The following is a 23,428-nucleotide window of genomic DNA, read 5'->3' on the forward strand; positions in this document are numbered from 1 at the left end:
AGTGTTATCAACCAGTTCAGTACTCGGCCTTCATTGCTGCTGGCTCTCATGGAGTAGATAAGCAGAACCGGGTACTATTGAGTTAGTATTTGTTAAGTGGTTGCCAAAACGAGTGAGTTTCTCTATTCCACTGGAATTCCCAATGGTGAAAGGCCTTGATGACTTTGTAAGCCAAAGCTACCTGCTTCTTCTTGCTGTTGCTCTGTCTTTATCTAATTTAATTCTCCACTTGGACAGTTTGGGAATGGCCGTCCTGTGCTGGAGCACATGTTGGTTTCATGTGGTAACTGTATTACTTGAGATAGAAGCTGTTGAATACACAGATCTTTGCTTCATCTCTGCTCTCTGTTTTTTGCCATCAGGAGCATTTATCGAGAGATTCTCTTCCTGACATTGGCCGCCCTGGGGAAGGAGCACACAGACATTGGTAAGAGGCAATATAAAATGGAGTGTAAACAAGAAAATTGGAACCTGCAGTGGATGAATATGAGATCATGGGTTTGAAAGCGCAAATGACTTGCTATGGTGGTTCTGCACTATGATCAAGCATTCACTTTGTACAGCTGAGTTGAAACTTTGTGGTCTGTACCCCGTGTTAGTTTTGATAGCTGTGATATGAGATGTTAATTCATTGAGAGGTTGGAGTGTAAGTAAACACAAGCAGATTTACTAGATAGTTAGTGCTGTTCTGTGGTCTTAACATAGCTGACATTCACGCCAGTAAGATATGAGAACAACAACCTAGGCAATTCACTTTTTTCTTGTCAAATATAATAGAGAGGCAGAAAAAAACTAATAACATGTAAAATTATTGCTTTTTATTGGTTCATTTAAGAAAACATGCACAATAACACATCATTAAAAAAGGTTTATAGCTCCATGGCGAAGAGCTAATACATCAACATAAATTCATAAAGTCATAAATTAATACAATAACACTTAATTTTTTAAAAAGCCAAAGGGGAAAAATGCTTTTTTTCCAAATAAAAAACACACAGTGGCACAATATAATTATCGACGCGCGTTTCGGCAACCAGCGCCTTCTTCAGGAGTAGCCACGTATTACTAGAACACAGGAAATCAATAATCACAAGATACCTTAATAGCCACTTCCCATAGGATCAAGAGAAGGGTTTCTTGTTATTTCAATGGATTTCGGAGACGTTGATGATAGTTCAGATAATCCTTTGTGATATACGAGGTGTCTCATTCAAATATCCACAGAACTTTTTATGTAATTGGAATTCGAAGATGTTGATATTAACTCAAGCAGTCCTTCGTGATATATGAGGAACACGATTAAAAGGTTCGTAATACTGAATAGACTTTTAAGAGCGTCGAAATAGGAATTTGAAATCGATGGAACCGTTTAACGGCGTCTAAAATAGTTTTATCGATGCAAATAGAACTAACTGAATTCTGGAGGTGATGGTATTAACAAATGCCTCCTGGTCACACCTGCAGCTACGTTAACCGAATATTTCTTTGATGTCAGACAAATCATCCACCTGATATGGGGATAGTCGAGTGCATAAGACATGAAAAGATAATGCAGCTCTTTCTAAGATTTCTAATGATGAATCTTCACGATAAAAAGATGTAGCGGTGCTTGGAATCATAAAACAAAACGCGCAGACCAGGGGCCGGTAACAACGTGTCTCTCGGTTTCAAATATTCACGCCAGTAAGTACATGGATACGTGAGTTAGATTCAAGTTAGGCAACAGCACCTTTCTTCGCTGGGAACTTAAACAAGGATGTATCTTAGGGCCCTTGTTATTAAATCTCCCCACTGGTGGCCTGTTGACACTATTAACCATGACCAGGCTCTGTACCTGTGGTCCAGTATGCAAATGATACAGTGCGGATGGATTGCTCCTGGGTAGTTCTTCAGTGGACCATTTGTGCGCTGGAATCATTCAAAATTACAAAGCAATGAGAATTTAACCTGAAGAAAACCAACATTGTGGTTTTCAGCCGTGGGACTCAAAACTGGAATGGGGTTACTTCTGGTTGGAGGTGAGAGCCAGCTGCAACATGCTTCAAGTGTATACGGAGCCAAATCTATGCCACGATCTGCACCTTTTCTTTCATTAAAATATTTACATGCCCTGATATTCGGGGTTACGGTTGATTATGGAGTATACTATTAATTTAAACCGATTTATGAATGATGTACAAAATTGCCTTTCTTGATTTCATAACCAATACTCCTTCAATTTTAACTAAGAGTTAAGAAAATAGTTGTACTGTAATGATTACCTATCAATAAAGTGTTGACAAAGTAATATGATGGAGAAAGGTGCTTGAACATCTCATTAGGTTCCTTGAAGCAGAGAGCTGTCACCACCTCTGCAATGTGTTCACTTGACATTTTAGTGTAAAGAATATGATGGGCTTGGAAGGGATTGGTATACATAAAATCCTATGTTTTGTATGACAAACGTCAAATAGACCTGCTGTACAAGATCTGGCTGAATATATCTTGTCTGTATCTAGACCAGTGTGATCAATACAGCTGCTATAGCTCACCCAGTGTCTATGCAAATAGAAATTACTTGCACTAGGAAGAATTTAATTGAATATGGATAGTATGTCACTGTTACAGCTTTTGTTTGCACATGTTCTTGTGTAAACATTTGTTTGTAACATGTGTTGCTATAGATCACATGAATGCACATTCCTCCCAGCCACAGTCTGGCGTGGACATTTGCAAGATGTTTTTCCTTCCCAAAGAAGTTTCTAGTCTCAAGATATCTTGTGATTCCTCAAAGAAGCCTACAAAGACTCCACCTCAGGTAATCTTTTTTCCACTATTGTTTTTGGACATTCCTCAATAGTTTAGGGATCGTTAAGCTACAACAGCAATCAGTTCAACTCCAGGCACCAGATTTTCCTTTGAAGGCATCAAAAGACTTCTCTTCACAATTGTTACTTCAAATTTAACGGACAAGGGGTATTCCGAGAACCAGTTAATAGAATGACCCTTCAGCAGTGGGTGATGATGCTTTCAGTCTGCCCTATTGTAATTACAAATTCCAGTTGTCAGATACGTGTGTGTTTAACCTCTGTCTACATGGAGGCCAGGAGGAAAGCTGTAAAGCCTGTGTAGCCTTCAGAAATAAAAAGAACAACCATTGCAGGTTGGAATGCTGCTGGGCACATTATAGAATGCAGCAACAGAACCTGTTGAGTTGTTGCGGTCTTCAGAACTTAAGACGTGAGGGTCGCCTGGAATGCTGTGAGGTTTAAGTGCCAACAACTGTTCCTTAGATCGTTACATCAAGTGACAGACTTAGGGGCACAAAGGAAGTTTGCAACTAGGCCAAAGATTACCCTGAGAACAATCATACTTCCTCAAACACACATGGATTCACCCTGCAGGATCGACTTCAAATTGTATCAAGAGTGTCCCGAGTACAAAGGCTAAGCACCACTCTTGAAAGAGCCAGGCATCAAGCCTTGAGGTTCCAGAAAGGAGACCTCTATACTCGCCTTTGGCTACTATCACAAACCAACTCAGTTCCCTGAGCTACCCTCACCCACCATGCCAGAGAAGCCTCGAGCCAAAGTCTCTGAGCCTAAATTTGAACCCACACATACCAAGCCTAGGGAGAGGATGAGGCCTAATGGCTATAGCGGTCGACCTCAAAGCTGGGGAACCGGGTTCGAATCTCGGCAGGGATGCTCAACATCCTGTGATTCTGGGCAAATCTCCCTGTGCCTAACAAAAATGAATGTGGCCGCTGTGTAACGCAACTGGTGCTCATGTGAAGTGCTCTCATACCTTTGGTTCTCTTCCAGGGGATACTCATTAATAGTCATAAGCACTGAATAATCTCCGTCCATGAGCGGGAACCCGGAACACATAACTAAATACATATATATGTGTAGATATATAACAAAAAGTACATAGTACTAAAGAAAATATACACATATACATGTATACACTAATAATATACAGCCCAATCATAACCTATAGGCTAATAAAGCCATAATTACATGTTTTCTGCCGAATGGAAATAAACAATAGAAAAAATGCAAAAAAAAGGCAGGAGCCTAAAATACATTCCACAGACAGAAAAACCATTTATTTTCATCAGGGAAACTATAATAAAAGGCAATTAGCCTATGTAGGCTGCATAAAGAAAAAACATCTCTGTACAGAAAATCAGCCTGGCACCTCGTCTTTAAGGCCTCAGAGAATCTGAACACTTTGCCTTCAAGGCCTCCAGGGGGAACTCTGCTCCCATCATGCCCCAAAGGTGACAGTTAGGTCAGTTCTTTCTTCCGGCTTGTTCTGTGAGGAACCTGGAACTTGAGCTCTGCTGAATTTGATTGTTTTTCAGTCAGAATTTGTTTTTTTCCTGTCTTTTTCGACAGTATTTGTTGCTAGTGGCAATATTCTACCTTTTCTGACTAATTCTTCTGGTATTTTTTATTCAGTTATGCCACCTTTATTCTACAAATATCCTTCCTGTGGGAAGAAGATGTCAAAAACAGATCCCCATTCTGTTTGTGTGATTTGTCTACCTTCCACACATGATGTGGAAAAATGTTATCATTGCCTCAAGCTTTCCAGAAGAACTTTAAAGGAAAGAGAGAAAATTCGACTTCTGGGACTTCTGGAGAGAGAAAGGCATCAGGATAAGGGGTCAAGAAGTGTGTTGTCATGTGGAAGACCCCCCTCTTCGTCAAAAAGTCAAAGATCTGCTTCTCCAGAGGGTAAAAGCAAGAAAAAACGACATCAGGAAGCGTTGACGTCGAAAAATGTGAGTTCAACGTAGAAATGTAGATCGCCGTCAGGTATGTTGACTTCGAAGCCAGTGGGAAGAAGTACATTGACGTCTAAGTTATCGCCTCTAAGGCACAGGTAGACGTCGACGTGGAGATCGAGGTCGCCGTCGAGAAGCTTGTCGACGTCGAGGCGTCTGGTGTCGGTCGCTGTGAGGACGACGTCGAGAGTGAGACGATTGACGTCGAGAGAGAGAGTGAGGTCGATGTCAAGAGGAAGAGTGAGATCGACGTCGAGAGAGAAAGTGAGATAGACGTCGAGGGATAGAGCCCACAACGTCGAGACCTGAAAAAAGGAGAATATCAAGGTCGACGTCGAGACATGGGTCGATGTCGAGACATGCCTCGGGCTCGAGACTTGAGAGGGTTCTGTCGACCTCGAAACAACGTCGAGGAAGTCGACATCGATGTCTCCGCAAGCTGTCTCGTGGTCGGCGTCGAGACACTCTGGATCGGCCTCTCGGACTTCTCATAGGTCTTTGTCGAGGTCGGAGTCGGCGTCAAGAGCTTTGGCTGACCCTCCAAGGTCTACGTCGAAAGACCTGACATTGAGGACTTTTGTGGACAAGTCTTCAGTAGTAAGAGCCTCTCCGCACAAAGAATTCTCTATTGTGGCGCATTCTGGCTCGACGTCGAGAAATTCAACGTCAAGGGACAGACAATTGGTTCCCAGAGAGACGACTTCAAGGTCTCCGCAGTCTATTCGGAGTTCTTCTGCAGTGTCTTCTTCCTCAATGGGAATTCAGATTGTGCAGGTTACCCCGGAGGGCTCTCCGGTGCGTAGAACACCTCCTGTGAACTTGTCTCCTAGATGGCTGGAAAGCATACGCCATTGGAAGATGCAACCAGGGCCTAATGACAGACCTCTTACTTTGGCAGCTTCAGGTCCACCGGCTAGTGGTACTCCAAGAAGATCTAGATCTCCGGTGCGAAGGAGTTCGCATTCTAGAGACCGCAGTAGGTCTCATCGATCTCCTACTCCTAGGAGAAGGCATAGATCTCCTGCCTCTTCTTCTCCATCGAGATCTTCTTATAGAGACTATTCACCCACGATCTCATCTACGCCACCTTCCAGGATATCTCCGGTGGACGATCTGGGAACTTTCAATGAGGTATTATGCTGTGGGGCTAGCAAGTTCAATATATAGATGGCAGTGCCTCAGGTGAACTTTTCTGTTATACTTGAAACGTTACATCATAAATCGTCTGCTAGCCCTCTTCTTCCGTTGTTGTCTGGTTTGTTGGAACCAGCAATGAAGACCTTCTTGACCCCAGCTACAGTAGGTTCCGGACCTTCAAGAATTGCAAAAAAGTATAAAGCACCGGATCAGGATCCTCTGTTTCTGCGTACAGATCCACCTCTGGATTTGCTAATAGTGGCGGCGGCCAGGAAGGCACACTCAGCAACTTCTGTCTCATCTGCTCAGCCAGACAAAGACAGTAAAAATATGGACTCCTTGGGGCGGAGGATGTGTAACACAGCTGGATCAGTCATGAGAGTGGCCAGTGCTGCAGCTTTACTGGGTCGCTGTGATAGTCTCCTGTGGGACTCAATGTCTAGATTCGCGGAGAAGCTACCTAAGGAAGATCAGAAGTACTTCCTTGAGATTGTGGGAGAAGGTGGTCTGGTGGCAAACCAGAGTATCAGTGCGGCGGCGGATTCTGCGGATCTTGCAGCGCATGGGTATGCCCACGGCATATGCTCTAGGAGATCGGCTTGGCTGCGCCTCACGGGCCTTAAGCCAGATGCCCAAAGAAAAATAGTTAATTTGCCTTTCAAGGAGTCAACATTATTTGGATCTCATGCGGATAATGAGATGGCCAAGATGAAAACGGAGCTGGATACTCTAAAAGCGGTTGGCCTAGAGAAAAAGGAGTTCCGTCCTCGTTTTCGCCCCTACGACAAGAGGTCGTTTCAACAACGTGGGCAAACGTCAAACTGGTCGACGCAAAACCAGGGACAGTCTCAGCAAAGGTCGCAGTTTCATCAGCGCAGGCCTGGGCGAGGCAGAGGAGGAAATAGACAGCAGTCCTCTGCGGGGAAGAAACCTCAGAAGCAATGAGAAAGAACTTCCTCCACAGCTGTGGTCCACTCTGGTATGAGGAAGCATTGCTCTATACTTGGACGAGTGGAGAAAATTGACAAATGACAGATGGGTCATCGACATAATCCAAAACGGTTATCTCCTCAAATTCAAATCACCTCCTCCTGCTATACGTCCAAAAAGTTTTTCATCAAAGTCAAAAACTTCTACAAGAAGAAGTAAACAGGAGGAGCCAAGACGGCAGCCAACATGGCCGCAGAGACGCCCGCTCCGCCGCTCGCCCTTGCCTCCCGCAACATCCTGCTAATGATCCGGCATCCCAGCCGTGGCCCCGTGCAGATGAACGAAGGCGGGGCCCGACCATGTAACTCCGGTTCGTATACCACCCCGGACGACCGAGAACAGTCGTCGTGAAGTTTCCGGCCATCCCTGCGAGCGAGCCGGGACCTCGGGTGGCGCTGCAGCCGGCTCGGAAGTGATAAACATCGGCCCCGGTCGGCCATGATGGTCCGGTGCTCCAAGTTGGGAAGTGAAACTGCACATAGCCGTGGGTAACAGGCGAGTCGCTGCACTGGACCTCCGAGCTCCACGGCACAGATTTTCTGTTGGTGCCTGCGATTGTGGAGACAATAGGCTGCGAGGCAGAGTGAAGTGCCCGGACCGGACTTTCTGCCGGAGTGCGGTAAGCGGAGAGCGACATTTTGCGTGTCTGTGGGCTCGAGTGTGTTTCCTCATGACCCCTTCGCACACTGAAAGTTGCTAACCGGATCCCGACTGCCTGTCGAGCCGGCTCTCTATCTGTCCCTGGGGAGAAGAGGTTCTGTGCACGTTGGCGGAGGAGGGATGGCACCTATAGTGAGAGAGGTCTTGCTGGCTATCAGATACCTACACTCAGTCCTGAAAGGTCGGTGGATGGTCATAAACGCTTCGCAGTCGGCCTCTTCTCCTGCCACAGGACTGATAAATGCGGACAGACGCACGGAGGAATGGATGCCCGACCCACTTCAGGCTGTTGACGCCGAGGACTCCCAGGGATGCGTGGTGTTGAATTGCGAGATTAGTGAACACGATGACTGGGACTGTGTGTCTGCTGCCATTTTCACAACCCTGCCGGTTGAGTCGCTTCCTGACCATCAGCGTCCTGCCTTATCGATGATGATAAGTGTACCATGGAGGATTGCTTCTGAGTCATGGTTGTGGTATTTGCCTAGGGCCAGGGCGGCCCCTACAGATACTGTTGGACCATTGAGTTTGTTTGCTTCGGTGTTGGGGAGATTGTCGACTGCTGCTCGGACTGGCCAGGGCTGAACGCTGATTGTTCGTGACCCCGGTGCCTAAATGGAACATGGCTTGTGCTTGAGACCTTGGGGGGTTGGGATGAACGTAAATTGATGCTCACTATTCATCTTGGTGGGCTTATTCTTTAGGGTGAGGGGGTGGGGTAAGCTTGGGGCTGGAGCTAAGGCCCTCCTCCACTTTTTCCCACTTTCGGGGTTCTCACTGGGGCGACAGGCATGCCTATAGGGGGGGTGGGCCGTGGCCTTCTGCTGGTATACAGGGTTGGGGGGACGGGGTGTGCTTTATGTTTTTCTTTGTTTCTATGGCCCTACTTCTTCTTTTTTTCTTCTTCTCTCTGTATTATTTTTCTCCATTTCCTATATACTTATCTATTAGATGAGGGATTGGGGACCGGTTTTATTGAGGAGTCTTATGTAACGTGTACCTATATAACTTTGCTGCGGCCCTTTGTTTTCGTGAGTAGGACGCTGCGGTCCAGTACATAGTGGTTGTTACCTTACATCCTGATTTTGTTTCCCAATCTGTGAACCCCCATTGAAGACTATTATCCTGTTCTGAGATTTGCTCAGTCTCTGATTTTGCAATATCGCATGCTATAAGATCCTCATACCCTTATTATAAATTGGAATCCTCTCACATCCTGGAACACTGTGGACAAATTAATTCATCAATCCTGATTTACAGGGCTACGTCGAACTTTACAGTATTGTCGCCTCTCACAGTGCGAGGCTTGAATTCTTTTCTTTTGTTGTCCGGTGATTTCTTGGCCTGTGCCTGTAATTTCCTGTAATGCTACAACTGAGGTTTTCCTAATAAAAATTATACAAAAAAAAAAAGAAGTAAACATCCTGTTGTGTAAAAAAGCCATAGAGGAAGTTCCTCTGTCACAGAGAAACCAAGGTCTGTACTCCTGCTTCTTCTTGGTGAGAAAGAAAGGTCCCAATGCAGAATTCAGACCTATACTGGATTTAAGGTTGTTGCTCAGATTTATTCAAAGGGAGAAATTTCGGATGTTAGCGCTCCATCAAATATTTCCCGTTACATCAGGGGGACTGGATGTGTTCGATCGACCTGAAGGATGCATATTTTCATGTTCCAATCTCAATGAGGCATTGCAAATTTCTCAGATTTCAAGTGTCCGTTCATCACTACCAGTATGCAGTACTTCCGTTCGGACTGAAGTCAGCTCCCCGAACATTCTCGAAGTGTATGGCGGTGGTAGCTGTATTCCTCCGAAGACAGAATTTTCATACATCCTTACTTGGACGATTGGCTCCTAAAAAGTTCATCCCCATCTCTTCTGGAAGATCATCTTTCAATATGCCTTCAGCTCATGCACAAGTTGGGCCTTCAGGTCAATTTCAAGAAATCGATAATGAACCCAACCCAGCAAATCCACTATCTGGGAGCTCTTTTGGACACGGCAAAAGAAAACGCGTGTCCTTCGGAGGAGAGGTGGTTATCAATCTGGACGAAATGTTAGCTTCTTATTCAAATCACTTCCCCGACAGTTCGCCAAGTATCCTCTCTGCTGGGATCGATGGCGTCGTGCATCTTCATAGTTCCAAACGCAAGGTTGCACATGCGTCCTCTGCAACAGTGTTTAGAGGATCAGTGGAGACAGAGGACGGGGCGTTGGGAGGATCGAATACTCCTTCATCAGTCCGCCAAAGATTCCATCCGATGGTGGATGAAGAAGTCCCACTTAATGCAAGACCCTCCGACTCAAACTCTGATCACGGACGCCTCTCTCCAGGGTTGGGGTGCTCATATGGGCCCTCTGCCAAGTACAAGGGCTATGGTCAGAATCCGAGAAGGGCTATCACATCAACCTGCTGGAACTAAGAGCGGTTCCTCTGGCTCTCAAGTCCCTGTTTTCATCATTCCAGTCTCGGTCCCTCCTGGTGCAAACAGACAATACATCTACAATGTATTATTTAAACAAGCAGGGGGGTACCAGGTCCAGGACTCTGTCCATGGAAGCCCAGACCATCTGGAATTGGCTACTGGCGAGAGACTTGTCGATAACAGCGGTGCATCTACCCGGGTCCCTCAACTCGCAGGCGGATTTCCTCAGCAGGGATTTCGTCGAGGCTCACGATTGGGTCCTCAACGAGGAGGTCGCAAACAGTATTTTTCAAGCATGGGGAATTCCAGATATCGACCTGTTCGCAGACGCGGGAAACGTAAAATGCCCCGTCTTCGCGTCCAGGTTTCCCCAGGTCGGGTCTCAAGGGAATGCCCTTTTTGATAGACTGGTGTCAGAACTTACTGTACGCTTTTCCTCCGACCCCCCTTGATACCAACAGTAATCAACAGGATGTACAAAACCAGATCCAGGATGATTCTGATTGCCCCGAGTGGTCACGCCAAAGGTGGTTTCCAGATCTCCTTCAGTTGTCGAAAGTGCCACACAGGAGATTGCCGTGTCGCCCAGATCTTCTGTCCAAGCAGATTGGGGTGTTCTGTAGTAGAGGATCTCTGTGTTTAGTCATAATCTAGTGAATAGTCCTGCCCATGTGCGTGGACCCCGGAGCAATCAAAAATAATCTCTTAAAGTGTCGAAAAAATGCAGAACTGCACAGACACTTAAGAGAGAATTTAAAGACATATAATGCAGCCTATAAAAAGGCCACACTGTCCAGTACTTCAACTAGAAATTCCACCAAAAATCCACAAAACAGCAAAGCCTGTCCAGATTTCCCTTGCCTTCAGCAAAAACCCTCTGGAATGATAGAGAGGAAGACATGGACAGACAAGCCCCATAGGCTGCCATTATGTGGCTCAAAACAGGATACTGTACCTTTAAGAGAACTTTCCAGAACTTCACAGTATCCCAGAATGCACTGCAGGTCCCTTTTACTTTCAGTTCTTTTTTCCGGCTCCTGCTAGCAGGACCCTGGAGCATTGAGCTCTCCCTTTTTTGGGTTTTTGGTGATTTTTTCACTGCTTTTCACAAGTTAAGTGCTTTATTGTACTTTGGTGCCTTTCTTCTTGACTTTTGCACTCTGTTTTTTGTCGAATATGCCTGCTTTATTCGATAAATGTCCGGAGTGCTCCAGGAAGAAGACCAAGTCGGATCCCCATGAGGTGTGTATCTTCTGCCTTCCTTCTTCACTATCCCTGAGGAGTGTGTGATATGCCAAGGCTTCTCTGGCAGGTTCCTGAAGGACAGGAAGAAGATCAGACTTCAGGGCCTCGAGGAAAGAAGATTGAAGGCACACGGTGGGTCTGGAGGGGCTTCTTCTGCCCATGCTGAGGCCTCTGGGGGGGCTCCCCAGGGGCAAGAAGGCTAGCAAACGCCACCATTCTCCCGGGGTCTGTTGCGCCCACTACGGCGTTGAGAGAGATGACTACGGTCTGCTCCCCGTCGTCGGAGACTAAACGACATTGATGCTCGGTGTCGAGGGATGTTACCAGACCTTCGAAGTCCCCAGTGACTGTTTCTTCGTCGTCCTCGTCGGCGTCGAGCTTTCGACGTCGACAGGCCCGGCGTCGGCGCTCGCCGTCGAGGCGACACTGCCGTTCGCCGTAGGCGAAGAGGAGGCGTTCGGCGTCGAGGGAATCCTCGTCGTCCAGGTCGCCGTCGAGGCACAGGTCACCGTCGAAGCACGGGTCGACGTCGAAGCCCAGGTCGTCGTCGAAACCCCGATCGCCGTTGAAGCATGGCAGGTCGCCGTCGAGGCATGGAAGATCGCCGTCGAGGCACAGACGGTCGCCGTCGAGGCGCAGAAGAACAACGTTGAGGCGTCGTCGATCGCCTTCGAGGTGCCGACGATTGCCTTCAATGCGCAGAAGGTCGCCGTCGAGGGGTAGAAGATCGCAGTCGAGGCGAAAGCGTTCGTCGCCGAAGAGAAGGCGTTCGACGTCGGAAGGCCGGCCCTCGCCGTCTGGTCGCCGTTCCTCGACGTCGAAGAGAGGGGGAAAGAGGCCTGACGCTGTGGGAAGTTCGCCAACGTCCCAGGCTGGTAGAGGTGGAGGATCACCGGGCTCGGTGTATTCCGAGGTGTATACCCAGTCGGGGAAGGTTTCTCCCCCTCCTCCGTTACCAAGGGGACTCCCTCCGAGGAAACCTACTCCTCCTCCGTTGCCTCCGCCGCACCCTGGACAAGGGTTGCCAGTGAAGCCGCCTCCAGTGCCACCGAGGTTTACTTAGCTGCCTGCTCTTCTTACACCTCCCAAGGGTACGCCTAAACTGAAGGCACCGTCCAGGCCCAAGTCACCCGCACCGGTGGACCCGGTTGACCGCCCTCGGCCGAGGAGGTCACGTTCACGCTCCGGACGGAGAGGACGATCGAGGAGTCGTCATAGATCCTCTACCAGATCAAGGCGTCGCCATAGGAGGCGGGGGTCGAGGTCCCGAACTGACTCTTCCAGGACCCGTTCCTACTTCCCGACCTTGTCGGACTCCCCAGAGACCAGGGTTTCTCCAGTGGATGACATTGCCTCTTTCCAGGAGGTCCTCCTGAGGGGGCCTGCGAAGTTGGATATCGCTGTGACGGCTCCTACACCTTCAACTTCAGTGATATTTGAGACGCTCCACAAGAGGCATCTGTCTCGCCCTTTGCTTCTGCTAGTACCTGGATTGAAGGAACCCGCAGAGGAGCTGTTCCTCATCCCGCCTGTGGTGAAGGCTGCTCCGTCCCGACTTCTAAAGAAGTACAGGGCCCCGGATTCGGATCCTGCCTTTCTGAGAGTTGACCCGGTACCGGATTCGGTGATAGTGACGGCGGCCAGGAAGCTACACTCTACCTCCCTGTCCTCCACTGTGCCTCCAGATAAAGAGAGTAGATGGATCGACTCAGCTGGACGGAAGGCATGTGGGACCGCGTCTACGGCCATGAAGGCGTCCAGTGATACAGCTCTGCTGGGACGTTATGACCGGGCTCTGTGGGACTCCCTGCAACAGTTCCTGGAACTGCTACCGAGAGACAAGAGGGAGGACTTCCAGGAGATCCTCAAGGAAGGGATGCTGGTGTCCAATCAGGTCATCAGCGCAGCTGCGGATATCTCCTTGTTGGCTGCCCATGGTTACTGCCATGGAATCAATCAACGTCGACATGCTTGGCTCCGGCTAACGTCACTCAAGCTGGAGGCCCAGCAGTGGGTGGCCAACCTGCCTTTTTCCAGGGACACTTTGTTCGGAAAACATGCAGATGACGAGATGGCCCGCATGAAGGCTGAGGCGGAGACCCTTACAGCTGTGGGCTTGGAGAAGCCCAAAGAGAAGAAATCCTTCAGGCCTTTCCAGATTCGCTACGGCGCACAAGGGAGAGGACGGGGGCAGTCTTCGGGACAGCAGCAGCAACAACAGCAGCAGTTCAAGAAGACCCTTCCAGAAACGTCAGAAGGGTAGAGGGGGACAGCAGTCCTCTACCGCGAACAAGGGCCCGGCCGGGTCTCAACCCTGAGCGGTTACTTCCCCTTCACCCGTTACCCGCTCCGGTGGGGGGAAGCGTTCAATTTTTTATGGCAGAGTGGAGAAAAATTACTCAGGACAAGTGGGTGTTGAATATTGTTTGCAATGGATACAGTCTTCGGTTCATCAGCCCTCCTCCAGCGATCCCTCCGGTCAGCTCGCTGTATCAACTTTGCGAGCTCCAGGCGGAGGCCGATATCCTGTTAAGGAAAAGGGTGATAGAAGACGTACCTCTGTCTCAGAGAGGAAGAGGTCTGTACTCCCGGTTCTTCCTGGTTCGCAAGAAGGACAAGAACGAGTTCAGGCCCATTCTGGACTTGCGGCAGGCAAACAAGTAGATTTGCAGAGAAAAGTTTCGCATGCTGAAGTTGCATCAGATTTTTCCTCAGTTGCAACAGGGGGACTGGCTTTGTGCCATAGACCTACAGGATGCGTACTTCCACGTACCCATCGCGTACAAACACAGGAAGTTTCTGCGATTTCAAGTCGGCACCAACCATTATCAATACACAGTGCTGCCATTCGGGCTGAAATCTGCGCCCAGGACATTCTCCAAGTGCATGGCAGTGGTGGCGGCACACCTCAGGAAGAACAAGGTGTTTGTCTACCCGTACCTGGACGATTGGTTGATCAAGGCCTCCTCCTTCTCGGAAGCTCAAACGGACTTCCAGAAGACGTGCGTTCTCTTGAACAAGTTGGGGTTGCACATCAACATGTCCAAGTCTGTCCCGATCCCAGTCAAGTGCCTTCAGTACTTGGGAGCCACTATCAATACGCTGTCAGCAAGCGTGTCTCCTTCGGAGGAGCGACGGCGATAGATCCTTCGGAAGGCTCAGGCTCTTATGACCGCTCCATCTACAACAGTGAGGACGGTGTCTTCTCTACTGAGGTCGATGGCCTCTTGTATCTTCCTCACTCCTCATGCACGACTACACATGAGACCTCTGCAGGAGTGCTTGGAGGACCATGGGGACCAGAGGCGAGGATCTTGGGACGACAAGATACGACTGTCTCTGCATGCTCTTCAGTCTCTGAAGTAGTGGTGTTCAGCGGAGAATCTCCTCAGGGGAGTTCCCTTCCACAAGGACATTCCTTCTCAGACTATCGTGACGGATGCCTCTCTCCACGGCTGGGGAGCGCATTCGGGAGACTTACAGATTCATGGAACGTGGTCTCCGATGGAGTCCACATATCACATCAATTTCCTGGAACTCAGAGCTGTTCTCTTGGCACTGAAGGCTTTTCATCCGTCCTTCCAGACCAACTCTCTGCTTGTACAGACGGACAATGTGACCACGATGTACTACCTCAACAAGCAGGGGTCTCGAGATCGCGCACCCTGTCTCGGGAGGCGCAGACGATCTGGCACTGGCTTCTGGCCAGAGGATTGACGATAACGGCTACCCATCTACCAGGTGTGCAGAATGTTCAGGCAGACGCGCTGAGCAGACTGATTCAGGAAAACCACGAATGGGTCATAAACGACTAAGTACTAGGAGAAGTCTTCAAAAGGTGGGAGACTCCAGACGTAGATCTGTTCGCCACCGCCAAAAACAGCAAATGCTGAGACTTCGCCTCCAGGTACTACCAGCAAGGGACACTGGGGAATGCACTCTGGATCAACTGGTCGAACAACTTTGTTTACGCTTTTCCGCCCATTCCCCTGATTCCAGCGGTGCTCATCAAGCTGTCCCGGTCCAGGGCACGGATGATCCTGATTGTCCCGGAATGGCCCAGGTAGTGGTAGTTCACGGACCTTCTCCACCGGACTGTCCTTCCGCACATACGGCTGCTGTGCAGGCCGGACCCTCTCACGAAGTTCGGGGGGCAGATGTTGCTCCCCAACCTCTCGTCCTTGAGTTTGGCAGCATGGCTCCTGAGATAGTGCAATATGGCCGTTTGAATCTGCCCAAAGATTGCATGGACATACTGAAGGAGTCTAAGCGACCTTCCACTCGGACTTCTTATGCTTACAAGTGGAAGAGATTTTGTATTTGGTGTGTGTCCAAGAACTTTGACCCAACGACGTGCAAGGAAGATGTCATCCTTCCTTACCTTCTGCATTTGGCGCGGTCTGGCCTTAATGTTCATTCCATTAAGGTTCATCTCGCTGCATTGACTGCCTACAGGAAAAGCCCTTCACAGACTTCCTTCTTCCAGATCCCTGTGATCAAAGACTTTTTGGAATGCTTGGAGAAAGTGTTCCCTCCTGTCAGGCTTCCTTCGCCTTCATGGGAATTGAATGTGGTGCTGTCCGGTTTGATGAAGGAGCCTTTTGAACCCATTCATAAGGCTTCGTTGCAGCACCTGTCCTGGAAGGCGGCGTTCCTCGTGGCCATTACATCGGCCCGCAGGGTGAGTGAAATTCAGGCGTTGTGTTGCAATGAACCTTATACTGTGTTTCATGCTGCTACGGTTGTTATGCGTACTCACCCTAAATTTCTTCCCAAGGTTATTTCTGATTTTCATGTCAACCAGACTATAACTTTGCCTATGTTTTTTCAGAACCCTTCATCTCCAGCGGAAAGGTCTCTACATTCCCTGGATGTTAGGAGGGTGTTGAAATTTTATCTGGATAAGACCAAAGGTATTCGTAGGTCAGACCAATTGTTTATCAATTATGGATCGGTCAGGACGGGTCTTGTGACCTCTAAGCAGTCCATCTCTAGGTGGATTGTGTCCTGCATACAGCTGTGTTACCAGAAAGCTAAAAAGACCTTAGGAGGTAAGCCTAAGGCTCATTCCACCAGGGGCAAAGCTGCCACGACAGCCTTGCTCCGTAATGTAACGATTGCAGAAATTTGCAAGGCCGCCACTTGGAAGTCGGTTCATACCTTTGCTAAGCATTACTGTCTGGACACTGATGCCAGGGCAGATGCTTAGGTTGGACAGGCTTCGCTGCGGAATTTGTTCGCTCAGTAGTGGTGTTGGTTTCTTTTCTCCACCGCCACTTTGGTGTGGGGATGGGCTTGCCATTCTATTCACTAGATTATGACTATACACAGAGATCCCCTACTACAGAAGGAGTAGTTTCTTTTCTGTAACTCCAGTTCTGTAGTAGGGGTATCTCTGTTATAGTCATAAGCGCCCGCCCTCCTCCCCGGTGGAGAGATATTCATGTAAGGAATGCTACAGGTCTGGCGTGTTACGCCTTCAAAAAGAACTGAAAGTAAAAGGGACCTGCAGTGCATTCTGGGATACTGTGAAGTTCTGGAAAGTTCTCTTAAAGGCACAGTATCCTGTTTTGAGCGATATAATGGCAGCCTATGGGGCTTGTCTGTCCATGTCTTCCTCTCTATCATTCCAGAGGGTTTTTGCTGAAGGCAAGGGAAATCTGGACAGGATTTGCTGTGGATTTTTGGTGGAATTTCTAGTTGAAGTACTGGACAGTGTGGCCTTTTTATAGGCTGCATTATATGTCTTTAAATTCTCCTTTAAGTGTCTGTGCAGTTCTGCATTTTTTCGACACTTTAAGAGATTATTTTTGATTGCTCCGGGGTCCACGCACATGGGCGGGACTATTCACTAGATTATGACTATAACAGAGATACCCCTACTACAGAACTGGAGTTACAGAAAAGAAACTACTCCTTCCACCCCAATCTGTCCTCCCTACGCCTGGCAGCATGGCTCCTGAAGTCATCCAGTATGGACACTTGCAGTTGAATCCAGAGTGTATGCATATCCTTAAGGAGGCGAAGCGTCCTTCTACAAGGAAATCATATGGTTTTAAATGGAAACAATTCTTTCTGTGCTGTGAGAACTATGGTCTTGATCCTATACATGGTCAAGAACAGGTGATTCTACCTTATTTGTTAAATTTGCCAAGGTCTGGTCTTCAGTTTAGCTCTATCAAAGTCCATCTTGCAGCGATCACGGCCTACAGGAAATCTCCTACTCAGACTTCCTTTTTTTAGGATGCCTGTAGTGAAAGATTTTCTGGAAGGTTTATGAAAGCTGTATCCACCAGTCAGGTCCACTTCTCCACCTTGGGAGCTTAATGTGGTATTAACTAAGTTAATGGGTGCTCCTTTTGAGCCTATACATAAGGCATCCTTGCAACACTTGACTTGGAAGGTAGTGTTTCTTGTAGCCATTACTTCTGCTCGTAGAGTGCACGAGATCCAGGCTCTGTGTTGCAAGGAACCTTTCATTGTGTTTCATGCTAATAGAGTGGTACTCAGGACGCATCTTTCTTTTTTGCCCAAGGTTGTGCCAGATTTTCACATTAATCAGACCATAACATTACCGACTTTTTTCCCAAATCCTACCACTCCTGCTGAAAGAACTCTGCACTCTTTAGATCTTAAGAGTTCTTAAGTTTTATCTGGACAGAACAAAGACTTTGAGGCAGGCAGATCGTTTGTTCATTAACGATGGTCCTATTACTACGGGCTCTGAGGCCTCCAAAAGGTCCATATCGAGATGGATTGTGTCTTGTATTGTCCTAGTGTATCAGTTGTCAAACAGGTCTTTGACAGAAAGACCTAAGGCTCATTCTACAAGAGGGAAAGCTTCCACTACGGCTCTCCTTAGAAATGTTTCTATGGCGGAAATCTGTAAGGCAGCTACATGGTGTTCTGTGCATACTTTTACTCGCCATTACTGTCTTGACTTAGACAAACAGACTGATGCTCAGGTTGGGCAGGCATCGCTCAGAAATATATTTGCTGTTTCTAGCTAGAATATGTGTGTCAAACTGTTATTGCTTATATTTTCTGCTCGTTCGCTTTGGATGGGTATAAGCTTGCTATTCTATTCAGTGCTTATGACTATTAATGAGTATCCCCTGGAAGAGAAGAATTAGTTACTTACCTGTAATCCTAGTTCTCTCCCAGGGTTATACTCATTAAATTCATAAGCACGCTCCCCCTCCCCCTTTCCCGGGCGAGCAGTAGCATTATGGTTTGATATGTTTGTTTTTTTATCTTATATATGCAGATACCTGCAAGGTTTACTGTACCGTACAAAAGAACTGACCTAATTGTCACCTGTGGGGCATGAGGGGAGCAGAGTTCCCCCTTGAGGCCTTAAAGGCAAAGGGTTCAGATTCTCTGAGGCCTTTAAGGCGAGGTGCCAGTCTGATTTTCTGTACAGGGATGTTATTTCTGTATGCAGCCTACATAGGCTAATTGCCTTTTATTACGGTTTGCTTGATGAAAATAAAAGGTTTTTCTGTCTGTGGAATGTATTTTAGGCTCCTGCCTTTTTCTTGCATTGTTTCTATGGTTTATTTTCATTCTGCAGAAAATATGTAATTATGGCTTTATTAGCCTATAGGTTATGGTCGGGCTGCATATTATTAATGTATACATGTATATGTGTATATTTTCTTTAGTACAATATACTTTTTGTTATATATTTACACATATATATGTATTTAGTTATGTGTTCCGGGTTTCCGCTCATGGGCGGAGATTATTCAGTGCTTATGACTTTAATGAGTATACCCCTAGAAGAGAACTAGGATTACAGGTAAGTAACTAATCCGTCAAGTTCGCACTATATAACCCCCACCCCCAAACAAAAAAAATCCTGATTCATTGAGTCGATTCGTGTGATGCCCAAATCGGCCTCGAAGCAGACACTGAAAAATCCTTGAATTCAGCCATGACATCCAGAGACTCAACATCGACAATGGAGCTCCAAGAGATGTCTGATGTCAAATAGATGAAATTATATACCCATCAAACATTGCGCAAAACTTTGGCACAGCCTGAGACAGCAGGAGTCCTACCCCACGACCTTCAAGAAGACTAAACTCACTTTGAGCAGCTACACAAATATCCAATCCTAAAAAGCATAGGCATCAAGATACCATTCCTGCACCGCAGCCACAACCACCAAACTCCATTTAACCACCATCACCACCTAGGTTACCATCACCAAAGGAATCCATGCAGATTTTGGCCATGACCGCAAGTATGATCCAGAGGATCCACACTTTCCACCTCACAAGGGGGGGTCCCTGGAAGGATAATACTGTGAATCCGCAGGAGGATTCTTACCTAAAACCATATTGAGTAAATGCCTCACCTCCAGATTAAACAATCACATACTATGATGTCATTCAAAGGAAGGTGGAACATAATACGGTCAAGGTACATTTCGAGGAAGAGGAGGGCTTTTTAGTTGAGACCTTGTCAATCTGTCCAGTTCAAGAAGATGCATAGCAGCTTGATGAGGTATGAAGCAATGAACTTAAAAGAATCATTGATGGCCAGGAAGGCCACACCCACAGCTGAAGAAAAGTACCAAAGTTGTTCCAGAAGATCCAAAATGTGCCTCCGATTTCATTAGTAACACATACAGCTTGAAAATATGCTTTTACCTAAGGCACTGGTGATGCACCTCCCCATCAGACAGGGCGAACTGGAAGACTGACATCACAGGAAAGCCTGTTGATGGTGGGATGCAAAACCTTGGCATGCAGCCAGTTTGGTGGTTTGCTCTTAAGGCACCATTGGGAAGAGATGTAACTGCTCATCATCCATCTTCCGGCGGCATACCATAAGAGAGGCAGAGAGATCATGCAAAAGGGGCTAACTATCTCCAATACAAATATCCGCTGTGCAGTGGCGCAGCTAACACTGCCTCCACAGAAGTCAACATCAGAATTGATCTACTGGAGACGTGTGGCTAAGGTGTCAGGACTTCGCCAAGGGGTCCAGCAACACCTGATAAATTTTTCAATTCAGTGGTGAACGCCTCTTTGGGCCTCAGGTTGACACGATGTTCGAGAAGCTCAGAAAGCCAGATAGTTTGAAGGCCATGGAGGCACTGCAGATTCAAACTACAAAGTCTGGATTACAGGGTCAGGCGCGTGGTAGGGTGAAAGCTGCCATACCACTGCAGCGTCCATACCAGCAACATCAGCCCCTCACTACCTCCTACCATTTGCAGTTTGGAATCTCAAGCAGAAAAGCGTGACTCTTATTCAAGTAGCACCAATGTGGGCTGTGGGCAAGACTGTTCTAGTATTTAGTGTTTTGTAATGTCTATCCAACAGCATGAGGCGCTGCTGTTCCGAACTGGCTTTCAAACTCCACACCGAAACCCGTTGAGGCAATCAAACCTCAAGCAGATGAAACTAATGATTTGGCACTTGAGTTCATTAGGTATCAGTACTTTAAACTAGCAGAGGAGTGTATGCTAATCCTGCATATGACATGTAAGCCTACCTACCACACATGCATGTTATGGACAAAGTTGAAGTGTTTTGTTTATTACTCAATAACAGTCCGAGTTGTTAAAGGCCTTGGTGCAAGACATCATATATTTGTTGCACCTTCAGAAGGCAGGGTTAGCATATACATTGATTTGCTCACATTTAACAGCAGTAGCTGCTTATATACAAAATAGACAACACACTTCTCTGTTTGGGATTCCAGTCATCAAGGTATTCATGAAGGGACTTAAAAGAGTACTTCCTCTGAAAACACCACCATTCCCACATGGGACTTAATGTTGTACTCACTAGACATATAGGTACAAAAGGGGGTGGTGATGGACGGAGCATCTGAATCAATCAAACACTCACACCCAGTCAAAAGATCTGGGTTTAATCCATCACCGTTCTTTAGCCCACTCTGCCACCCCAGTTCAGACATGGCTATATGCAAATCAGTCTGACCCTGTGCCTCGTGGGAACAGTCCAGCCCGAACTGCCAAGCCATGTCTTCCCTGGACCGGCAACAAGCTTCCGAGGACCGATTTCTGGCATTCCAGCCGTCTTCAGCCCGGCTTGCTTGAATCCAGTGGCAAAGCGAGCAAGGGACTCACGTCTGAGCATACCCTGCCACACTTATGGCGGCCAAAAGCGGTACAAATGGGGGTGGTGATGGACGGAGCATCTGAATCAATCAAACACTCACACCCAGTCAAAAGATCTGGGTTTAATCCATCACCGTTCTTTAGCCCACTCTGCCACCCCGGTTCAGACATGACAATATGCAAATCAGTCTGACCCTGTGCCTCATGGGAACAGTCCTGCCCGAACTGCCAAGCCATGTCTTCCCTGGACCGGAAATAAGCTTCCGAGGACCGGTTTCTGGCATTCCAGCCGTCTTCAGCCCGGCTTGCTTGAATCCAGTGGCAAAGTGAGCAAGGGACTCACGTCTGAGCATACCCTGCCACACTTATGGTGGCCAAAAGCGGTACAAAAGGGGCTGGTGATGTACGGAGCATCTGAATCAATCAAACACTCACACCCAGTCAAAAGATCTGGGTTTAATCCATCGCCGTTCTTTAGCCCACTCTGCCACCCCAGTTCAGACATGGCTATATGCAAATCAGTCTGACCCTGTGCCTCGTGGGAACAGTCCAGCCCGAACTGCCAAGCCATGTCTTCCCTGGACCGGCAACAAGCTTCCGAGGACCGATTTCTGGCATTCCAGCCGTCTTCAGCCCGGCTTGCTTGAATCCAGTGGCAAAGCGAGCAAGGGACTCACGTCTGAGCATACCCTGCCACACTTATGGCGGCCAAAAGCGGTACAAATGGGGGTGGTGATGGACGGAGCATCTGAATCAATCAAACACTCACACCCAGTCAAAAGATCTGGGTTTAATCCATCACCGTTCTTTAGCCCACTCTGCCACCCCGGTTCAGACATGACAATATGCAAATCAGTCTGACCCTGTGCCTCATGGGAACAGTCCTGCCCGAACTGCCAAGCCATGTCTTCCCTGGACCGGAAACAAGCTTCCGAGGACCGGTTTCTGGCATTCCAGCCGTCTTCAGCCCGGCTTGCTTGAATCCAGTGGCAAAGTGAGCAAGGGACTCACGTCTGAGCATACCCTGCCACACTTATGGTGGCCAAAAGCGGTACAAAAGGGGCTGGTGATGTACGGAGCATCTGAATCAATCAAACACTCACACCCAGTCAAAAGATCTGGGTTTAATCCATCGCCGTTCTTTAGCCCACTCTGCCACCCCAGTTCAGACATGGCTATATGCAAATCAGTCTGACCCTGTGCCTCGTGGGAACAGTCCAGCCCGAACTGCCAAGCCATGTCTTCCCTGGACCGGCAACAAGCTTCCGAGGACCGATTTCTGGCATTCCAGCCGTCTTCAGCCCGGCTTGCTTGAATCCAGTGGCAAAGCGAGCAAGGGACTCACGTCTGAGCATACCCTGCCACACTTATGGCGGCCAAAAGCGGTACAAATGGGGGTGGTGATGGACGGAGCATCTGAATCAATCAAACACTCACACCCAGTCAAAAGATCTGGGTTTAATCCATCACCGTTCTTTAGCCCACTCTGCCACCCCGGTTCAGACATGACAATATGCAAATCAGTCTGACCCTGTGCCTCATGGGAACAGTCCTGCCCGAACTGCCAAGCCATGTCTTCCCTGGACCGGAAACAAGCTTCCGAGGACCGGTTTCTGGCATTCCAGCCGTCTTCAGCCCGGCTTGCTTGAATCCAGTGGCAAAGTGAGCAAGGGACTCACGTCTGAGCATACCCTGCCACACTTATGGTGGCCAAAAGCGGTACAAAAGGGGCTGGTGATGTACGGAGCATCTGAATCAATCAAACACTCACACCCAGTCAAAAGATCTGGGTTTAATCCATCGCCGTTCTTTAGCCCACTCTGCCACCCCAGTTCAGACATGGCTATATGCAAATCAGTCTGACCCTGTGCCTCATGGGAACAGTCCAGCCCAAACTGCCAAGCCATGTCTTCCCTGGACCGGAAACAAGCTTTCGAGGACCGGTTTCTGGCATTCCAGCCGTCTTCAGCCCAGCTTGCTTGAATCCAGTGGCAAAGTGAGCAAGGGACTCACGTCTGAGCATACCCTGCCACACTTATGGCGGACAAAAGCGGTACAAAAGTGGGTGGTGATGGATGGAGCATCTGAATCACCATGTC

The 23,428-nt window shown here is 48.0% G+C and overlaps 1 protein-coding gene across 2 annotated transcripts in view; it reads left to right on the plus strand.

The window, feature by feature from the left end:
- The window catches only part of DENND4B (DENN domain containing 4B), a 286,354-nt gene that overhangs the window by 257,288 nt on the left and 5,638 nt on the right, over window positions 1-23,428 (plus strand). For both annotated transcript variants that reach the window (XM_086947548.1, XM_086947549.1), the window contains exon 27: window positions 363-427. In XM_086947548.1, the coding sequence (XP_086803674.1) occupies window positions 363-427 (65 nt within the window). The remainder of the gene's footprint in view (window positions 1-362; window positions 428-23,428) is intronic.

Source organism: Lissotriton vulgaris, chromosome 12, assembly GCF_964263255.1.
Source record: "Lissotriton vulgaris chromosome 12, aLisVul1.2, whole genome shotgun sequence".
Classification (NCBI taxonomy): Eukaryota; Metazoa; Chordata; class Amphibia; order Caudata; family Salamandridae; genus Lissotriton; species Lissotriton vulgaris.